Source organism: Sphaerodactylus townsendi, linkage group LG04, assembly GCF_021028975.2.
Source record: "Sphaerodactylus townsendi isolate TG3544 linkage group LG04, MPM_Stown_v2.3, whole genome shotgun sequence".
Taxonomy (NCBI): domain Eukaryota; kingdom Metazoa; phylum Chordata; class Lepidosauria; order Squamata; family Sphaerodactylidae; genus Sphaerodactylus; species Sphaerodactylus townsendi.
Genome location: NC_059428.1, coordinates 135,879,148 through 135,901,243, shown reverse-complemented (window position 1 = coordinate 135,901,243; position 22,096 = coordinate 135,879,148). Strand labels below are relative to the sequence as shown.

Sequence of the window (22,096 nt, the reverse complement as noted above, 5' to 3'; positions counted from 1 at the left end):
TTGTATGGGCATCAAGTGCTCCAGAGCACTGGGTTTTGATCACTGCCTGTAATGAGCACCGTACAATCTACTGATGGACCTATTTTCTGTTACTTCAAATAGTGCCATGCAAAATGGAAAATATTAACTGCAAATCTGTGTACTTTACAGATCCTGTGAACATAAATGGGAGAAAGAATGTGATAGTAATTCATCCAGATTTTAGAATGATAGTTTTAGCCAACAGACCTGGATTTCCTTTCTTGGGTAATGACTTTTTTGGAACACTAGGTAAGTAGAACCCTTATTAAACAGTTGTATATTGAGGGGGATTCAGCACTGAGTATGCCACCTTTGTTTCAGTAACTGTCTTGGCAGAAAGGCACAAAGGAAGCAGTCTTGATTTTGTTGTTGTCTGTTCAGCATCTCAACTCAGAGGTTCCTTCAGTTGTAGCTGTCACTTCAGAGTTGCATATTTCTTGTGTTTTAATCAGACGGGGGTTTTTCTGGAAAAGGTAGTTGCAAACAAAGAGTGTAGGGATTAATATTACAATCCTGATTCAGAGGCAACACAATTGTTTTCAGAAATATAAATAGGAGAAAATAGATTTCAGGCCTTTCCGTAAGCTGAATTGGGGGTGAAAAAGTAAGATCCGAAAGGTGTATGAAGTTGCTATAATGAACTGGTCGCTACAGCTCACTACTGGCTATGCTAACTGGCAGTAGCTGTCTTAAACCCCCAGTGCAGAGGTCTTTTCTATCTCTGTACCCAAACATCTTTGTAAGTGGAGATACCAGAGTTTAGCCTGTAGACAAAGCCCGGTCTTTCTTTACCACAGTGTTTACCTGATGGGTCTCTCTTTGGACTTGGCAACATGCCTCATAATGGTACTGAACAATTCCTGTATGTGCTGGAACCTTTGCGTTGTTTTTAATGAAGGTGCTGTGGGATTGGGAAGGAGGCTCCTATCAAACATGTCACTATTTGTATTCCTTTATCTTTTAGGTGATATCTTTAGCTGTCATGCAGTTGATAATCCTCAACCGGACTCGGAGTTGGCAATGCTGCGACAATATGGACCCGAGGTTCCAGAGCCGGTCCTGCAGAAGCTGGTGGCAGCTTTTGGGGAGCTCCGAAGCTTGGCTGACCAAGGAATAATAAATTATCCTTACTCAACTAGAGAAGTAGTGAACATAGTAAAGCACGTACAGGTATGATACATCAATTCCATTGATTTAATCACATGTCGCTTTTTAACATGTTGTCTAAGCTTGCTGGCAAGGGAACTGCTTTTGTTTTGTTTTGTTGTTGAACTGATAAAATAAACATAAACCCCGGGTGTCCAGCAGGTGAGAGGGGAGGACTGAAAGGAAAGGAGGGAGTAGAATGATACTGTCTCATGCCTTGAGGTCTATGTGTATTTATGTGTATATTTATGTGTATATTGTATTGTATTTATGTGTATTGTATTGTATTTATGAGTATATTTCCTATTGGTTTACTTTTTTTGTCTGAATGGGTGTATTTTGGTTTGGCCATCACGCATTTATACTGGTGTCAAATAATGTACATTTTAGGACATGGTTAATTTGTATAGAAGTCCCAACTGGCTACTGGCAAATCAATCAATCAATACCTTTTATTGACATAGACAAAAAGATAAAATGTACAATAAAAGTGTAAAACAGGCTAGTAGTTGAGCTTAGTTCAACAGATACTAGTTCGGGCCTGTTGGGTCAATACCAGGAATTTTGCGACGTCTAGTCCTCTGAGGGAATCGATCGCAGAGCAGGAAGTAGGTCTTGGCCTTGTTCGAAGAGAAGGGACAGTTCCAGATGTGAGGGTTGATATATAGACTTCTAAATCAGTGGTTCTCAACCTTCCTAGTGACGCGACCCTTTAATACAGTTCCTCATGTTGTGATGACCCCCAACCATAAAATTATTTTCGTTGCTACTTCATAACTGTAATTTTGCTACTGTTATGAATTGTGTTTCCATGTCCTTCCCATCCCATCTGCAGAGCTTCTCCGGGGGGTGGGGGGTGGGATGCCCTTCTCTGTGGCCTGATTACTATCCATTGTGTTGGGGATACAACCTTACACTTCAGAATCTGTTCTAGCTCCCTCATGGCTGCCCTTCCCAGTTTCAGTCTCCTGATTTCTTGGTTGCAATCTCCCTTTTGGTTGGTGAGGAAGTCAAGGAACAGCACATCTTGAACAACAAGGTTGAAGATGAAGAAACTGAAATTGTTGGAGGATGAAGAAATTGAAAAAGTGGGGTAATTCCCCAGTAGTCATTACTTTTCTTCTGGACGGATCACCTGTAGTCCTGCTTTGGCACTTTCTGCTGTAGCCTTGGGCGCTAGTCATTTCAAGCCAGTAACGTGGTGTCATCTGCATATCTCAAGTTATTAACATTGCGATGGATTGGCACAGCCCTCAGTTTGCAAGATCTGAGCAAGGCTGTTAATGGTAGCAGAAACTTGACATGGAAATAAGCATCTGAAGTTTTTAAGTAATCTGAAGTGAAGGGGAGGAGGGTGTTAGCAAAAGTAACTAAATGCCCCTATTCAGGGCCACTCCCCCCTGTGCAGTTCATAGCCTCAAACTTCTTATGGACATTGAATCCAGTGATGCTTTCTTTAGAATAAACATGAAGCCAGGTGTTCTGGGCCTCTTGTTGAAATTGGGAAGACTTGGGCCCGTTCTGCACATGCAGAATAATGCACTTTCAGTTCACTTTGCAGCTGGATTTTACTGTGCGGAATAGCAAAATCCACTTGCAAACAATTGTGAAAGTGCGCTGAAAGTGCATTAATCTGCATGTGCAGAAGGGGCCTTGCTTACGTGCAAACCGGGAAACGCTTCCACTCCGCTTGCAAGACCTGTCTGATTGCTGGAAAGCAGTCTTAAATTGTGGGTCAAAAGGAAGCTCTGTCCAGCAAACATGCTCAGAAACAGAGGCCGTGTACTATTAGTTGTACGTACCCTGCAGGGTTGGAGCTCATGGGGTTAAATAGTTGTGCTCTGGGTGCCCTCTCTCTCCCCCCCAGCTGGGAGGTATGCCTAATGGGGCACAGGGAAGGGGCAGTGGGTGTGCCCGCTTGTTTGCTCGCCTGGGTGGCTTGACGGGGTGCCCGCCTGGGCTCGTCTTCTCTGCTTTCCTGTGGCCTGGTGGGGGATCAGGGCCATGGAGGGCCAGCCTGGACAGAGGTTACTCCTGGGCAGTTAAGAGGCTGCATCAGGGGGCCCCTTTCCATGGCCAACTGCAGCTCCAGGGCCACCGCCTCCCTCTTCAAGTGCACCCTGGCACAGTCTCCCCTGCCCTGGGCTGCAGGAGGCGGCGGCTGCGGCGTTGTGGCGCTTCTGGTTCTCCGTGCACCTCGCCTTGGGCGGAGGGAAGTTGCGCTCCGCGAGGAGTCTCCTCTTGCAGATACCTGAATCAGACCAGCCGGAGCTTCGCCGCCGTCATCCAAGCCTTCGACAGAGAGTTGCAGTGAGTTTAGAGCAGTGGTTTTCCAATGGTCTGGCGATCCCTGTGAAAGGGTCTTTCGACCCCCAAACGGGTCACAACCCTCAGGTTGAGAACCGCTGTTCTAAGTGAACAATAGAAGTCACAGTTGAGGAGAATGTGTTCAACCAATTCGATGGCCTTTTGGGAACACGGGCAAGTTCACATGTGGTAAGGAATCCGTAGGAATCTGCCATTTAAGTTTGCTGAAGGAAATGCATTCAGTCAGGCAAGCATCAGAGTTCATCTGAGATATGGTGAGGATATGTTGGCATTGCCCTCCCTTGACATGGAAAAATCATCTTATTGCTGCTGCATTTTGGCTGAAGAAAAAATGTGAGTATAATGTGCATTCCGTTTGAGATTATATTGGAAGCGGATACCTAGATGAAATTTTTAACTTGGTCAATATGGTTATTGTTTATGGTCCAGGACGACGGTTTCCATGACTTAGAGAAGACCAAAATTTTGGATTTCTCATAATTGATGGTTAGTTGATTAAGGTCACTGTAGGAGGCAAAAGCATGTAAAAGACGTTTCAGCCCTACCTTAGTGCGGGAAAGGAGAACTGTATCGTCGGCATACAGTAGTTTGGTTAGAGGGGCCTTTCTGAGAATCGGACGGTGGGCCTTGTTGATGGGAAGAGAGTTTGGAAGATCAGTCAAAAATAGGTTGAAAAGTAAAGGAGCGAGTAGACAGTCTTGCTTAAGCCCTTTATTTGAGATTATATCAGCAGAACATTGACCAGACAAGCAGCAACAAACATTGCAGGTCGTTGAAGAGTACAGTTTTTGTAATAAGTATAGTAAGCGTTTCTCGATCCCCAGGGCCTTCAGCTTGGCCCATAAAAGCTGCCTTGAGATTGAGTCGAAGGCGCTCTTTAGCTCTAGGAAGGCTACATACAGTCCGGGGTTCTGAAATTTGCTGTATTTTTCGGCTAGGTGTCTCACGATCATACAGTGATCATAAGTAGAATAACCTTTGGTGAAACTGATTTGCTCAGGTCCGATTAAGGGGGCAGCCCATTCATGTAGTTTCTCAAACAGATGGCTTGCGTACAATTTTTCTGTAACAGATAATAGACTTATCAGCCTGTAGTTGGGGAAAACCTCATGATCACCTTTCTTGAAAATTGGAATGATCGTGGCCTTGGTACACGCTAAGGGGAGCTGACCGTTTTGATCTGTCGTGGTAAAAAGGGCAGCTAAAATAGGAGCCCAGCTGGCAGCATAGTTTATGAAAATTTCTGGGAATAGTCTATCTGGACCTGGAGACTTCCCACACTTGAGGTTACTAATTAGACGGAGAATTTCATCAGAAGTAACATGGGGCCAGTTAGATGATTCATCAGATGGATGTGATTCAAGTTCAACCGAAGCAGCTTTAGTGTCAAAATCTTATGGAAGTGGTCCCACCAGGTAGAGATGGAAATAGAAAAGGTTGGATTGTTGTGGAGGGATCACAAGAAGGTCCTTGAGAGATAAGGCGCCAAAATTTTTTGGGGTTCTTATCTTTGATTGCAGCGATTAACTCAGTCCAGTTTCTTTGGGTTAGTTGTCGTTTCTTTGATGCCAGAAGTTGTTGAAATTGGGCCCTTGTTTGTGTGATTTCTTCCTAAGAAGATGTTGAGGGGTTGTCTAGTAGATTTGAAGGGGAGTATATGTTTTTGGAGCTCTCTCAGCCCCACCCACCTCACAGGGTGTTTGTTGTGAGGGGGGAAGGGCAAGGAGATTGTATGTGCGGAGTCTCCTACAGGAAAGGGGGGATATAAATCCAAACTACTACTACTACTACTACTCCTTCTCTTCCTCTTCTTCTTCTTCTTGAGGTTAAATTTTCATAGGCTGAGAGTATATCTTGCGGAGTGAAGACGTTGTTCGTATGTCGATGATGTTCCATTAGTTGTTGATCTAGGTTGGCTCTGTCTAGGGCAGACCTGGGCATTATACAGCCTGCGGGCCGTATCCAGCCCACCAGATGACCCTGACCGGCCCCCCTACCTTTGCCTAGGGACAGTACCTCTTGTCCCCAGGCGCATCCATTTTGGTCACGTGGGGGGCGCCAAAACGTCCCTGCACACAAGCTGATTCAGTAGGCCTTAGCAAGCCTGGCACCGAGGCAGGGACTGTTGCCCGTGCCTGTTGTAGCCCGCCCACTTTCACTGTATGCACGGTGGCCTGGGAGTGTCCAGAGGGCGGGGAGAGGAAATCCACTGTGCTCCCAGGAGGGCAGGACTGGGGGCGCATCCGCCTCCCTCCTCCCCCTCTGACCCAGTGTGTGCCTTATTTTCTCTTACTCACAAGCCTCCTCCGCAGACTGGCTCCGATAGGCTACAGGAGAAGGGAAGCTGAAGCTTCTGGATCCCAGCATGCAACAGAACTGATGATGATGATGGCATTTGTTTGGTAAAAAACCTTCCAGATGGAGGGTGATTTGTGAGAGGAATTTATATGCTTAAAAGTTAATTTCCCCCTTGCACTGGCTTGGAGCTGTTTCTCAGGCCAGCCCTACCTCACAGGGTTGGTGTGGGACAAAATTAGGAAAAGAGAGTTGGTGGGGAGAGAGCCATATATGTTTTGCTGGGGGTGGGGGGGTGATCTGTGAGAGATATTGCTGCCATTTGTTTGGTAAATCTTCTGATGGGGGGTGATTTGTGAGAGATTTACATGCTTAAAGTTAATTTTATCCCTTGAACTGGCTTGGAGCTGTTTCTCAGGCCTACCTCAGCTGTTTTCTCAGGCTAACCTACCTCACAGGAGTTGGTGTGGGACAAAATTAGGAAAGAGAGTTGGTGGGGAGGGTGCCATGTATGTTTTGCTGGGGGTGGTGGGGGGAGTGTTTTGTGCAGTGGTGCAAAAAAATCATTGTTTGGTAGAGTGGTGGGGAAGGGGTGGCCGCCCATACGGGGAGGCGCCAAATTCAGGTTTTGTCCCTGGGCTCCAGTTTGCTTAGATACACCTCTGCTGGGGAGTGAGGCGCCTTTGAAAGCCCACTTGCATGAAGCTGGTTTGCCTTGGCTGCCCGGCTTCTCTCGCGGAGGCCTCAAAACCACCTCGCCCCGCTGGCTTGCTGGGGAGTGAGGCACCTTTGAAAGCCCCGCAGAAGCTGGTTGCCTTGGCTGCCGGCTTCTCGCGGAACTTTCAGCTTCTGCCCCTGGCTTGCTGGGAGTCGCGAGGTGTCTTTTGAAAGCTCCCATAGAAGCGGGGTTGCCTTGGCTGCCCGGCTTCTGTGAGCTTCAGCTCAAAACTCCTAAGCCCCCCCTGCGTTTTGGACTGGCCCTCCACAATATTTTCTGTTTCTTATGCGGCCCCATGGAAAAAATAATTGCCCACCCCTGGTCTAGGGCTTGCACACTCTTGGAAGACCACTTGAGGCTGGGGATAGGAGGGGGAGCCCTGAGAGTCGGATGAGTGTTGGATTGAACTATGGCGGGGGATGTGACGTTTATAAGAACCAGCAGTGGGAGGTGATCTCTTTCTGTTCTGTTTAAAACTTGGAAGACAGAGATGGAGGATGTAAGATTTGGAGCGAGGATCATATAATCGATTACACTCCTTCCCCTTTTAGAGACATGGGTGAAACTGCCAGGGTGGTTGTCATGAAATTTCCCATTAAGTATAATTTTGTTAGTAGTTAGGCAAAAGTCAATAAGGGCTTAGCCCCCTTTGTTAGTTATAGGGTCATGAGATTGACATGGAAGAATGGTTGGTACCTTAATATACTTTTGAAGGGAAAAGGGAGAGATAGGATCCAGTTGGCCTGTCCGTGCATTAAAGTCTCTTAACAACAATAAGTCAGTCAACCTCCAGGTGTTGACATTCTATCGATTTTGTGTAGATTGTGAATTTTTCCCATTGTGCATTGAGTTGTTCGGAGTCCGTACATGGGGGTAGGTAGACATTAATTATTATCAGTTTAGTTTGTGCCTTTGAGAACATAAAGGCTTGGGCTAAGGGGGGGGGGCATGTTGTTAGGGGAGTATAAATTATGTCGAGATTACTGGAATAGAGACAAAGGCCAGCTTTAAAACACCCCTTCTGGCAAATCTTTCCTTTGCATTTAGAGTTGGGCAGAGTACAGCTTGCATTGTGGAAAGTTGTTCAAAAGCAACCTGCAACAAGGGGAATCCATTATTCAGCATTTTCACGGCAGCTCTTTAAACTCTTCAGGTGCTAATTTAAATTGCTGAAAGAACGAGCAGGTAATAAAAGCATACTGTAATATTCTGACCTCTCTTGTGATCCGTTTTGTGCAATAGCTGGGACTCTCACTTGAATGAGTTATTATAACAGGCCTTTCTCTGCCATACCTCTCCCCCATTTTCTGTGATTTTTGGTTATAAATGCCTCAAAACGATTTTGCATTCCATGTGTAGTTGAAGTCTGACTCGGAGAAATGTACGCTGGAATAAACCTTGTTAGCCTTTAAAGTACCATTGAAACAGGAAAGTTCCTGGGGTACAATTTGGACTGTAGGCCTCCCTCATAGCTTTGCAGTGATTGGAGAAATTAGGGCTGCTAGAAGCTCTTCTAGTTAATTGGAACATTTGTGAAACTTTTGCTCTTGGTTCATACAAAATTTGGGGCAATAATTTCTGTTGTGGCAGCTTATGTTTTTGTTTTTCTCTTTCTCTGCAGAAATTTCCAGCTGAAGGACTTGCAAATGTTGTCCGAAACGTCTTTGATTTTGATTCCTACAATAATGAAATGCGTGAGATTTTAATTAGGATCTTACATAAACATGGGATACCGATTGGAGCAAAGCCTACCAGTGTCCACCTGGCCAAGGAGTAAGGATAACACGAACTGCTTATTTCTGCTAGTTAAGATCAACCTGGAATGCTTGAAGCAAACCTTGCTGCCAAATACTGATATTTGATTGTGTTATTTATTTCTGCAGCCTAATTAATGGACACTTATTGCACAAGTCATTACAGATTATGAATATTTTAATGATTAAATTTAATAAAAGGAAATATTTGTTTTTTTTTCTATTTCTCTTAATTAAATTATCTATCTTGAACACTACAGTTAGCAGCTAATCCAAATTACGTTGTCTGTAACGTGGGAGTGAGTTGTCCCTTAATCCTGCACAAATCTGCAAAAACACTGCTTGTGTAGAAATTTTGTAATCCATAGGAGCAGCAAAAATTTGCGACAGGAGTCAACATTTCCAGATGTACAACATCTTCACGATTCTGGCAAATCCTGGCTAATTTCTTAAAAGGAGGCCTCAGTGCCTCTTGGTGGTGGTGTTTTTTAACTGTGAAGTTCAAGCTGAGATATTATGCTTGATCATGTTAAGCCCAACCATTAAATCAATTCCAAAAACCATGTATTAGAGAAACAACAAATATTTCCCTTTCTATTGCAAAAACACAAAACAGTGTTGTTGGGCAAATTTCTTTTTATAGAGTTGCATTAATTTGACATCTGCTAAGGGGGAAGAGCAGAGTTGTTTACTCTGGCCAAATGTCTCAGTCAATTGGTGGTGTGTAACTCCCTCCACAATCATGCCTGGCAACTTCCAGGGACATTTTCCAAAGGGCGGCCCTTGGCTGTGTCTCAGTTTGTCGACTTTATGTCCACAGGCTCAGTTTATGCTTCAGTTACTTATTCTGTGTCCCTAAACCTGTTTGTTTCTGTAGCTTACCAGAAAAAATCATAAGACTGTTTTACAGAATATAAAGGCATTGCCTAAAATACAAGTATTAAAACTGCCCATTATTTAGACCACGTTGAATTGTTGGCAATCCTAAAAGCATATTTAATAATCAACATTACAGGCTTTTAAAAAGCATAGAGCTACAATAGGACTCCTGTGAAAGGACTGTTATCAATTTTGAAGTTAAAATGTTTAAAATCTTCTACATTTCCCTGGAAAAAGTCTGAATGTCCATCTTGCAGGAGTGTAATACTGCAGATTCACAAAATTTTAAGCAATACTTCATTGGCCGATGGCCCCAGCATGGCCCATATAGGGGAAAGGCCATTTATTAGAAGTAGTTGATTGCTGAAACTAATTTTGCTTTTTTTTGTCTTGACTCCAAAAGGATAAAAATGGAGAATAAAAAGTGGTAGATGAAATGTTATTTTGACTTCTGGGAGGCCTCTTAGGATCTGCAAAATATCGCTCTTAGGATCTGCAAAATATCGCTTAAGCAATTTTCTCGACCAGCTCCTTCGCTAGTACTCCTCTCCTCCTAATACTATTATCATATTGAGATTTTAGTCGCCAACTGTTTTAGACCTTTCAGTTATATTTTAAAAAAATTGATATGAATTGTATTTATTGTATTTTATACGATGAAAACTGCCCTGAGCCTGTAGGGGGATGGGTGGCATGTAAATATAATAAACAAAAAAAATCAATAAAATTCTATTCTTGGAGAAAATGGTGTAGACAATGTACCCCCTGTGCTTCTGTCTAGTTCATAGGCGTCAAACTCGTGGCCTTTCAGATGTTATGGACTACAGTTCCCATTATCCCCTGCCAGAAAATTGCTGGCAGGGGATGGTGGGAACTGTAGTCCATAACATCTGAGTTTGACACCTATGGTCTAGCTCTAGTGCCTGGATAAGCTCTTGCCCACTATGGCGGTCACTTCCTCCGCTACTGGCACTGGTGCATGTGCAAGACCAGTGCTGAACACAAGCAGAGGTGGTAGCAGCAGAAGAGCGAACCCGGTAGAGCAGGAGAGTTTCCGCTGCCCCCAGGAGAGAAGCGTGAGGGGAACAGTGTTGCAGGATTGAAGCCCACACGTTTCTCTGGAGAATTATGGCATCCAAAACATTTGAAGGGAGAGGGGAGAATCTTGAATTGCATGTGCCATGGGATCTCAGGTTTCCAGAATATTTTCCTACACCTCTTGTCTGTGCTGCCTCAAATTCATCCATGCTGCTTCTCTCCTCCAATGGAATGCCTCTGGGGGTTTCTTGAGAAGTGATTATGGGCCCGACACCTCCAAGGTTGATTCTGCACAGCATGATAATACAGGGTTACATTCAGCATTTTAGAATCTGGGTCTATTTTATCCCAGTTTCTCCCTTCGCCTGGGTGCCCATATTTCGGGAAGGAAAAAATCCAAACACTTTTTTTTAATAATGCAAAAGCCCAGGCATTCTGATTGGCTGTTCCATCACCACAGTCCCCCTCCCGCCAGCTCCTACCCTCTGCTATGAGAACACTTCTGATTGGTGGAGAATCTACAACAACCCCAGGACCTCCCCATCCCATTTGTACAGTGTGGGAAAAATGGTTTAGGCCCAGGCTTTGAAACCATGACACATGTAAACATGAAGCATGCAACACCACCACCACCCCCAGTAGTGATTTACAAAAAAATAATATCTTTTTTTAAAAGGAAGCAAAGCTATACGTCCCATCCACATCCAAAGGCGTGCATCTGCATAGCTGCATAACAAGAAAAAGTTTGTTGTGAATCCATTGCTATAAACACTTGGGTAAAATGGCACTCAGTCACTGCCATGGGCAGAAAACAGGCTTCGGGAATGTTTTGGAAAGGGTGGACTGCTGTGCCAGTTGGCGGTTCAGCAGAAACGAAACTGACATGATCGAAAGTCTGGAGAACAGGCGGTAGGGAAGGAAAAATAAACTGGTTGTTGTGGTTTTTCCAGGCTGTGTGGCCGTGGTCTGGTAGATCTTGTTCCTAACATAGGAACAAGACCACGGCCACACAGCCTGGCAAGCCCACAACAACCGGTTGAATCTGGCCATGAAAGCCTTCCACAAAAACAAACTGGTTGGGCGCCCACGGTTTTCCCACAGGAGGAGGTTTGGTGTGGGATTTAGATCCACATTTTCACAGTTCCCAGACTGAGGGAAATATCGAGGGACAATCACGCTTTAGGAAAGGGACCCATGCGAAGTTGTTGCTCAAATTGGGATATTTTCCTTTGCCAACCTGGAATATTTGTACCAGGCATAATCGACCTAAAGAGTGCCTTTGTAAACAGAACTGTCACCTTCTAAGCAGTCTACCGTGTGCTGCTGCCGTTGGGGGAACGGTGGATGGGACAGGCTCCTAGGTGGGCATGAGCTGATCCTTAAAACCTGTGGTGTTTTCTCTGCGGCAGTGTTAAGTATCGTCAAATATATTAAACAAATGTTGTTTGTACTGAAAGCAGTACATTGGTAAAACCGTTAGGGACCCAGCAGTACAAAATAGTAAATCTAGTTTCAAAAACACCAAGAAAGAAAATGGATATGACACAAAATTAGAAAAATAACCATTGAAGCTTTAAAAATGCATAAGTCCAGGAAATATGTATATGTGTAAACTCTGATATTGTCTCGGAATCTATTGTTTCAAAAGATCATAGATCAGTTAATTGAGGGGTGGTCTCTATTGGGCAGCTGGCCTGACTTTTCCAACCCTTCTCTGGAAGTTGGGTTTTGTCACCAAGACCATGTCTCTCAATTATCTCATTTATCTAAATCTTTCAGCTGAAGATGGGCGGGCAGGAGACTTTTGGTATGAAAATCTAGACAGCTTTGCATCGATTAGTGGATTAAAAACCAATTCTGAGTCCACAATATAGACTTCCCCCCCCCCTCTACTGCCTTCAAAAAACAAGAACCACAAAAAGAAAAAAATCTTAAGAAAAATATACATAAAATAAAGACAACAATATAATAAGAGTTCACATTGCAGACTTGACCTTTTAAGTGCCTCCAAACCCTCACATTTAAGGTTTAATAGCAGTACATAGGTTGTCATCGCATTCATTACTCAGTTTCAAGATTTCAAATGTGCTACCTTTGGCTAGATCCGAAACAGTGTGTGAGAAATGTGCTTCCATGGACACCTTCAGCATACATCTGGAACCAAACTGTGACTTAACTCCACATAAACTATGTATTCCTGATAATGGGGGTTGGTTCCATGGATCTGATTTTCTAATAGCAGAGCGGGCATGTGGGATCCAAGCCAGGCCATAGTAATTTCATTTTTAAAAATCTGTACCGTCAGTTGTGAAAAATGTAGTTAAATATGCTGGCCACTATTCTAAGACCTGGATCTTCCCAATTTATCTGTAAATTGTTTTAGTAACATGTTGCCAGTCACTTCTCTGGTAACAAACATCTATCAGAAGTTTGAAGGGGAGTTTGTCACAAAGTTCCATGCTTCTTAAACACACCAGACACACAGTTTCCATCTTGGAAGACTTGTTAACAGAGTGTGCAAAAAATCTCCCAGTATACTGTCTGTCTGATAGTATAAGAGCTACTTGATCATATAGCGAACCCCCTGTTTCCTTTGACAATGTTCTGCAAAACATTTAAGATCCTCTTGTACCAATTAGAGCAAATTCTAGCAAGCCAGATATAGTCACAGCTACTTCATTATAAAATGCACAGGGTAATAGAGAATGCCCTGAAGAGGCATTTCAGTTTATCCTATTTGGAGAACACTGATAGATTTTTTTTGAAATGTTTATTGTGCTTCCAATTACTTAGATGGGATTTCTCAGAAGCTCATTAAAATTTCCTTTTCTCCCTTCAGATTTTTTTCCTAACCAAACTCAGTCCTTCATGACCACTAACTTCACTACTTGGTAATAAGATCTGATATTTGAGGTATCCATATCCCCAGAAACTGTGCCTATACAATACCCTGGCAGAAATTTCTGTCCAGTCTAGAGTTTAGACCAGTGATTGTGAACCTTTTCGAGACCGAGTGCCCAAACTGCAACCCAAAACCCACTTATTTATCGCAAAGTGCCAACATGGCAATTTAACCTGAATACTGAGGTTTTAGTATAGAAAAAATGGTTGGCACCGAGGCGTGCGTTACTCGGGAGTAAGCTTGGTGGTAGAAGGTGGCTTTGCTTTGAAGCAAACATGCAACTCTTCGAATGGGAGAATCACGACCCTAGGAGGGTTTACTCAGAAGCAAGCCACATTGCCAGCAACCGAGCTTACTCCCAGGTAAAGGATCGCGCTTTAGTTCTTTGCATGAAAATCAGTGGGGTTTAACAGGGTTACCTACACTGCTTCCCCAAAACTAGGTCTTAGGTTTAATGCTAATAATTGAGCCCAGCAACCCAGGCCAGCCTAGATGTGGGGGTGGGGGGGCACTCTGTTTGCACGTGCCCACAGAGAGGGCTCTGAGTGCCACCTCTGGCACTCGTGCCATAAGTTCACCATCACTGGTTTAGACTCTTGACAGAAGACAGTATTTGTATCTTGGTTTTGTTTCTTGGAGGGATATTTATAAACAATAATATTTGGGGGTGAGGTTCATCTTATTTTAATATTCCTGCTAATCTATGTCAAACTTTAATGTCAGCTGCTAGATGAGATCAGGCATCCCCACCTGAAGTGGCCCCATTAGTAACAAAATGCGCCTGGCTTATGCAATTCACTAGCGAAGGCAGCAAAAATCCTTCTTTTTCAAGTCTGAGCTGTGGAGAAACTCCTTCCCTCAGAATATGGAGGTGAGCTGAACCCTGAATGTGAAACAAATTCCCTCCATTGTGCTGTGTGAACAGAACCTTTTCTTTGCTTCCACCTAAGGGGCAGCCCAAGCCAAAAACCCTAATGCTCGTGTATCTCTGAGCCATGCCAGCATTATTGGAACTTCATATTGTTTCAGAATTAGGGCTACAATCCTTGATGTGTAGCATGATTTTGCATTCTGTAGAAATATTGCCCAAATTGGTTCCTGTGACATTCCTTGTAGAACCATGCACATGCTCTGGGCAATTATTTGAGACCATTGCAGTGTGTTATATACATGGATCCCTTTCTAGAAAAGAAATGACAAGTCTGAGACACTTTAAATCTTTATTCCCTAATCAAGACACAGAGCTAGAATATGAAACGCGATGGGGAAAGTGAACAAATGGGACTGCATTGGAGTGCTGGAGCAGACCTTGGTTGTTGTCTAATTGGCATGTATGTAGGAATATTTAAGGGGAAGGAAAGGCAGGCAGGCACTGTCTGAAGGGAAGAGTCTGATGCAATGTGGTCCAGGGCAGGAGAGAAAAAACCTTATCTGAGATGGTTTCCCACAGAGAAGGAGATCCAGACTTGAAAGCGAATGTGGGGATGGGAATCCCCTCAGGTGCAGAGGTGGGGAGGGGTCATCGATTTGCACAAAGGTGGGAGAAAGTCCAGGAGCAGAACCAATGACCAGAAAGGAACAGGCTGGTTCTCTGTTTATAGGTTTTGGGGTGAGTAGGTTTCAGTGGGGAACTCAATTAATGGATTCACAGTGTAGAATTCTCAGTTTAGGATTTGATCAGTGTACAGGGTCTTGTTTCCTATTGGCTGTGAGTGTATAAGGACAAACCACCTCTGAATGCCCCTTGCCTTGGAAACTCTACAGGGTCACCATAAGTCAGCTGTAACTTGACAGCAAAAAATGAACAAATGGCAATAAGCTTTGTTCTGTTCCAGGTACATGCTCAGTGTGAGTCAATAGAGAAAGTGTGTCAGAGTTCTGCCACGTTTCAGTTATGTCTGTTTTCTCATATGTGCAGTTGCACTGAACATGTTCATAGAATATCTCTAAGCAAGAAACAGCTGTTCTCCAAGCAGTATGTCTGCTCACATTTGCCAAAGTACTATAAAAGAACCATTTTTATCTCCCTATCCTAAATAGAAATGCTTGGAAGGAGACATTTGTGCCCAAAGTCAATAGGATATTCTGGATATCTTCATGGCCAAAATTAAGAATCCGAATTTGCCGTGGGCTTCCTTGTCTACTAGTCCAGCCAAAGTTGTGTGCCCAATATTGAACACTTTCATTGGCATGGATTGACTAGCCCTCAAGTCAGAATCCTACATCAGTGCCGGGGATCAACCCACAAATCCAAATGATTGAATTGAACAAGTAGTCTAGAAGTGCATTTTGCTCTTAGTCTTCTGTTCTTCTCGAATTCCCTAAGCCATGAGATCTGTAGCAAGCCTTCCTCTACAAGCTCCCTTTCACAAGATGAAGGGGGCAGTCCTAAACAAGTCTATTTAGAAGTAAATACCAAGTTATTCAGTGGGGCTTACTCTTAGGAAAGCCTCAGTAGGTTGCAGCCTCAGTAGTGGAGAGTCTAATTAGTCTAATAAGAGGCTCAACTAACTGGTTGTTTGTTTGTATGTATGTATTAATTAATTAATTAATTAATTAATTAATTAATTAATTAATTAATTAACTAATTAATTATACCGCCTGCCCCCAGAGGGCTCTGGGCAGTGTACAAGGACAGAACAGTTAAAATCACAACGAACATTTAAAAACGATAGCAATTTAAAATACAAATAACAAAACGTTATGTATGTTTTAATTGAATTATTTGATAATGTTAACTGTATTTTAATGGCTTAAATGTTTTTAACTTTTATTATATTTACCGCCTTGTGGATCATAATTGGGTGGAAAGGCATTATAAAGCAAAAACCTAACATTGGATGGCAACCCAGGGTCAGCCATTCTTGTGTAGTCTACTACATGGCATTATGGGAATAAAGGGCATGATAAAAATATATTTCATTAGGGAAAGAAAGTTCTTTTGTATTTGCTAGGGATACATTGCCTAGTTCTCCACATTTCATGCCTGTGACAGTTTCATGTTTGGAGAATTGCTGAATTTGTAGGAGCATCTTTTTGTTGCCTAGATCCTTTGGGATTTCGAGCCCTTCTGAAAGGGAATTCCTTCTTGTGTTGTACCATCGTGATGTCAGACTGTTTGTGCTATAGCAGTTCAAGATTGTGCCAACAGGGAAAACGACGAGCCTTTTCAATTCAGATAATTACATTGATAGGTGACCTTCTATAACAAAGTTGTAGGTTATTAATAATGATATTTCCTGGACAGGTTCCCACTGCCGGATCCAACATTTATGGGCTTCTGGAAAGTCAAGACGCTAGGCAACGCACAGCAGAAACTTTTGTGCCCAACTGAAACATGTTGCGTAGATATAAAGGTCTGTAAAGTTTCAAAACATCATAATTTTGACTGCAAATCTGTACTTGGCCTGCAGAAGGTCACAGGCTCAATCCCCAGCACCTCCAGTTAAGGATCAGGCCACAGGGAATGGGAAAGACTTCCACCCGAGGCCCTAAGGAGCAGCAGTGGCAGAGCTCATGTATCTAATCTGGAGGAACCGGGTTTGATTCCCAGCTCTGCCGCCTGAGCTGTGGAGGCTTATCTGGGGAATTCAGATTAACCTGTGCACTCCGACACATGCCAGCTGGATGACCTTGGGCTAGTCACAACTTCTCGGAGCTCTCTCAGCCCCACCCACCTCACAGGGTGTTTGTTGTGAGGGGGGAAGGGCAAGGAGATTGTAAGCCCCTTTGAGTCTCCTGCAGGAGAGAAAGGGGGGACATAAATCCAAACTCCTCCTCCTCCTCCTCTTCTTCTTCTTCTTCTTCTTCCTCCTCCTCTTCCTCCTCCTCCTCCTCCTCCTCCTCCTCCTCCTCCTCCTCCTCCTCCTTCTTCTTCTGTGGTTATTGGCCCTCCATCATGATATAATGGTTAAAAGCAGATGAACTCTGATCTGGAGAATCGAGATTGATTCTCCACTTCTCCACATGATTTGTTTCCCCACTCCTACACATGAAGCCTACTGTGTTGTGGGGGGAGGAAGGGAAGGAGTTTGTAAGCTGCTTTGAACCCCTTACAATTGAGAAAATGGGGTATAAATCCAAACTTTTCTTCTTCTAGTGTTTGTTTTTGTATGTTTTAATTGAATTATTTGATAATGTTAACTGTACTTTAGTGGCTTAAATGTTTTTAACTGTTATTATGTTTGCCGCCTTGTGGATCATAATTGGGTGGAAAGGCATTGTAAAACTAATTTAAACCAATAAGTTAATGTATGTCTGCTGTTGAAGGTGCTGTAGAGGTTGCTGAGGAACTTGACCTTTAGGGTATTTCTCGTCACTTTCTTTCAGGGTCCTCTTTACTTAAATGTGCAGGCGTTTCCATTGGAGAAGCACGAAGCCAGGTCCCTGAGTTTCACAGAAGAACACGCTGTTTGGACTCTGCCTTTGAATGAAGTTAATTTAGTTTGTGATGTTGCTGTGGCACAAGGTAGTGAAGAATTGTGCTTTTGCTGAACTGATGGTGACCTGCATCTGTGCTAGTGTATGCACAAGAGATTACAATAATACATTCCCTTCAGGCTTGGAAGTTGAGTGTGCTGTATTTATGGCCCCTTCTGCACATGCAGAATAATTCACTTTCAATCCATTTTCAATGCACTTCGCAGCTTGATTTTACTGTGCGGAAGAGCAAAATCCATTTGCAAACAATTGTGAAAATGGATTGAAAGTGCATTATTCTGCAAGTGCGAAAGGGGTCTGGGGCCCTTTCCCCACTCACCTTTGTCCGAGGATTGCTGCGTGCAATTCCTGGCATGCGCAATTCCTGGTGCACGCCCCGGCTTCCCCACGACCCCACGCTCTGCGCGGGGTCGTCAAAAGGCGCCATTTCAAAAGGCGGCAGGAATTGCGCATGCCCAGGGGGCGCGAGAGAGGCAGCGTCGGGGCGCCCCTGAAGTGGGGAGGGCAGCTGGACCCCGCACTACTTGAGGAGAGTAGCGTGGGGCTTAAGATAAGTGGGGAAAGGGCCTTAGTCAGTGTTTCGCACCATTTGCTACTGGCAGCACAGCCAAACGTTCCCCATTAAATGTGTAGGTAAGAGAATCTGCCCTTTCCCTCCTCCCTGCCTTCAATCTCTTACAACATCCCTTCAGGTAGACTCCTCCGCGTTCCCCCGTTCCCAATGCCAAGGTGAGCCCAGTGGGGGGGAGGGGATGGGAAATGTCCCTGAGGAAACAAACTGAGGCAAAATTTGGCTCCCCTCAGTTGACCTCCACCACCTTTGGTCTTAAGAAGCAGAGTCCCCTCTCCCATTTCAGACAAGAATGGGGTGGACTTGCTATGAAGCTTGGCTGCCCCCAAACACCTGAATTCAGCAGCCTCACAAGTTACTGAAATTTTACCAGGCCTGGCCCACACCCTTTCCATGGACCACAGGAGCAAGGCCTCTGCTTTTTCTTTTGAACAAAAGACTGAGGGCCAAACTGCACATGGTGGCAGCCAAAAAAGGTTTGACCCATGGCTGCTAAAGCCATTGACCAAAGAATCCGAGCCTTTAGAAGTGCCGTGAGGGGTGGCGACTGATTCCGCATTTGAAAAGGCAAGGAGGATAAGATTGCCTTCCCATTCCCTCATGTTGAAACATGTGTTTTGATCCCGAGGAATTTAGGAAGCTGGATTCTAGCTGTTGGCCAGCTCACCTTATTCCTAGGGCTGTGCAGAGTCTGCTGTTTCATGGGAGTGAGGAAGGGCAGAGAACTCCACTCCCTGCAAAGTTCTTCTTTCATGTTGTAAAAAGAGAGCCTGGTTCCTTGGATGCTCTGGCCTCCTGCTTTCCCTTTGTCCCATGATCCTAAGAGGTACAATGGGGTGGGGATAGCTAGGAGGCTGGGCAACCCTTTTTTCATTTCTGCACTTATACAAAGGGGCTGTACTATATATATGTAGTTAACAGAGGTCGTGCTTGTTCCGTTTTCTGTGTTTCCAAACACTGGGGCATGCAGGGTGATATTAGGGCAAAATATATGGACTTCTCCATCTCCCAAAGCACCAGCTATGTAACAAATGTGTCAGATGGATAGGGTTACCAGCTCCAGGTTGGGTACCCGGGGATGGAGCCCAAAGAGGATGGGGCTTGGGATGGGGAGGAACTTCGGGGGGATATAATACCATAGAATCCACGCGCAAGGAGAGCCCTTACCATTGCGCGTTTTAACGTTATGCCCTCTGCCCTATTAAAGGGTAGGTTCAGCAATTTAGATAAATCCGCAAGGTTATGCAGTTGCAAACTTAATGTGGTTGAAACCCTGACTCACCAACTCTTGCACTGCACCAGATTTGATAACATCAGATCTAAATATACCAACCTACATTTTTTCTTCCAATCTGGGCTGCCTGATCTGACTAGGTTATCTCTATTGTTAAACAACTTGGACTCTGGTCTTTGTGAAGAGATCGCCAATTTCATTGCAGAGATAGTTGAGAGTTCCCAGTAGAACGTATTTGTTGTGCTCCCCGTGGGGCCTTTTATCTATCATGTATCCATGCAATTGTTCCCAATTCATGTAACTTTTTTCTGACTATGCCAATAAAGGCTTATGTATGTATGAATCCCCTTTCTGGAGCAGTCATTTTTCTCCAAGTGAACCAATCTTTGTTGCCTGGAGATCAATTACAGTCATTCTCCCGCTACTGCCTGGAAGTTGGCAACCTTACAAATTGAACATATTTAAATATGTTCTTGGTACAAAATCAAATTAACTGGGTCCCTTTTTCCTTTAAGAGAATGAAACTGAGAACTCCCTTTATGTGGCCACTTGCAATCCAGTCTCCTTATACTTTATGAGGACGTCCAGTGCAAATGGATGCTATGTGGACTTGTATGACATCTTCCCACGGACGGTTGGGGGCAACTGGCAACCTCTGGTGACTGTGGCTCCGCTGGGCGATCCGCTCCAAGGACAAGTCGTGTTGCACGAAGAGCAGGTAGGAAATGCACTTCCTATCTCTGGGCAGTTATTTTTCACCAGGAAATGAAGTCCATCAGGTGCATCCCTTCTCCCTGAGCGGGCCAGCTTCCGGCTTCTTCTGCTGCACTAGACACTGCCTGTGGGTTGGAAAAAACACCCAAGTGATATGAGATTTCCCTTCCGTGCTTTGCATTGCTAAACATTAGTGAGGGCAAAGAGGAGATGGGAGACGGCTGCTATCGGTGGTGGGGATCGGTCATTACCCACCATGCTTTGCACCAGACAGAAGCTTAACAGCCATCAATGATGCCGCTGTCCTCCACTCGGGCCAGGGCCTTTACGGCTCTGGCCCCTGCCTGGTGGAACACTCTCCCTCCAGCTGTCCGGGCCCTGCGGGACCTTGGCAATTTCCGCAGGGCCTGTAAGACTGAGTTGTTCCACCGGGCCTTTGGAGAGGCCAGCCGCTGAGTGTGCCCCCTCCATTCCATTCCATGGGTTCTCAATACCATCAAGACCCATTGTCTCCCCCCTCCTCCTTTTTTAGGAGGATTAAGTTAAGTTTAAATTAAATAAGGTCTCCGTGGGATGCATATCCTAGGAAGTCATTGCTGTTTTTAACTGTATTTATGGAAGTTACATTATTATGGTTTTATGTTGTACACCGCCCAGAGCCCTTCGGGGATGGGGCGGTATATTAAATTAAATAAATAATAATAATAATATCATCGTTTTCTTTTACCAGTGGCTTTTGCTAAAGGCTGTCATTTTCAGTAGCAGAAAATTCCACTTTCCTCCGCCCTTATTCCTTTGAGTATGAGTCTTGTTTCTTCCTAGTTAGCAGGGAAAATAAATTCCAAAACAGTCTTTTTACAAATCATTGGTCTCCATCTGAGTGAGAGATGCAAAATAACATAACCTGGTGAGGTAAGCTACGTGGAGAGAGCATGGAAAGGAAAAATAGAGTGGGAAGTTTTTGGTAGAGGAGGAGTATGGTAAGCAGCGAGGATCTAGGCAGCGTTTAAACATTTTGCTTCTCTTCCTCCTTTGGAGAGACACAGATATTAGCTTCCCTTTCCCTGAATTGTAATTAAATGCTCGTTTGATCTGAACTTTTCTAAAGGCAGGAAAAACCTAAGTCACAAACTGTGGCAAGGAAAAGGAAGCTTTGCAGTAGCTAAAAATAAATGCATCCCCCCAAATAATGGCTGTTACATCTGTTGAGTGTTTGGAATCCAAGGCACTGGGGACGGGAGGTCACCCAGAGGTCACTCTTCTCCCAGTAAAAAATAAACATCGCAGAAGCTGCCCAGCCGAACACCGCATCTCTTCCCAGCCCCCTTGAAGAGCTGCCAAAACTGGAACTGGAAGTATTCACCAGTGACGCAAAATTCTATTTTTAGATGCCAACTAATACACTCCTGGTCTTTTGGTACATATGGGAACCATAAACATCCAGGATTGTGCAGAAAACTGCCAGGGGACTCTCAAAACTTCACATTACCTGAAAGAACAGAACGCTTTCGTGCCTTGGGGAAACTAGGAAAATCTTAACACTTTCTTTTGTCCAGTTACACTGAGTGAAAAAAAGAAAGGCATTTCTTTGTCTTGTAAAACCAGAGGTTTGTTTTTGTTTTTCTTTTCTTAATTGAATTTGATTTAATAGGCCATCCCTCTTCTTGACGTATTTTTGTATACATGGGGTCTCTGGTCTGCTGTAGTGACAACTTGAAAATGACTTGTAAACTTTGCAGAAAATTCCACGCTAATGTTGGATAACAGTATGTTTGAACTCCAACATTGTCCTTTTAAAACAAGACAGGGCAAGTCTGGACCAGGACTGGTTTGTTTTGCATTCTAGGGCCCTTTGGGGTTAACACTGTTCATCCTTTTCTTAAAGTACCAGTTGAATGATTTGAACCCAGTAATTTAACAAAGTGATCTGTATGTGATTTGTTTCTTTGCTATTATCTAAAGAATGTTCCTTGGACATTTGTTTCAGAAGGCAGCCATGCTAGTCTGCATAGAAGAGCTAGGTTCAACTCCAGTAGCACCTTAGAGACCAACAAGG

At 44.1% G+C, this 22,096-nt stretch overlaps 1 protein-coding gene across 2 annotated transcripts in view; it reads left to right on the top strand.

The window, feature by feature from the left end:
* Window positions 1-22,096, top strand: part of VWA8 (von Willebrand factor A domain containing 8) — a 114,740-nt gene that overhangs the window by 59,682 nt on the left and 32,962 nt on the right. For both annotated transcript variants that reach the window (XM_048494282.1, XM_048494281.1), the window contains exons 24-29: window positions 151-270; window positions 986-1,191; window positions 8,130-8,281; window positions 16,329-16,437; window positions 17,411-17,549; window positions 19,842-20,044. In XM_048494282.1, the coding sequence (XP_048350239.1) occupies window positions 151-270; window positions 986-1,191; window positions 8,130-8,281; window positions 16,329-16,437; window positions 17,411-17,549; window positions 19,842-20,044 (929 nt within the window). The remainder of the gene's footprint in view (window positions 1-150; window positions 271-985; window positions 1,192-8,129; window positions 8,282-16,328; window positions 16,438-17,410; window positions 17,550-19,841; window positions 20,045-22,096) is intronic.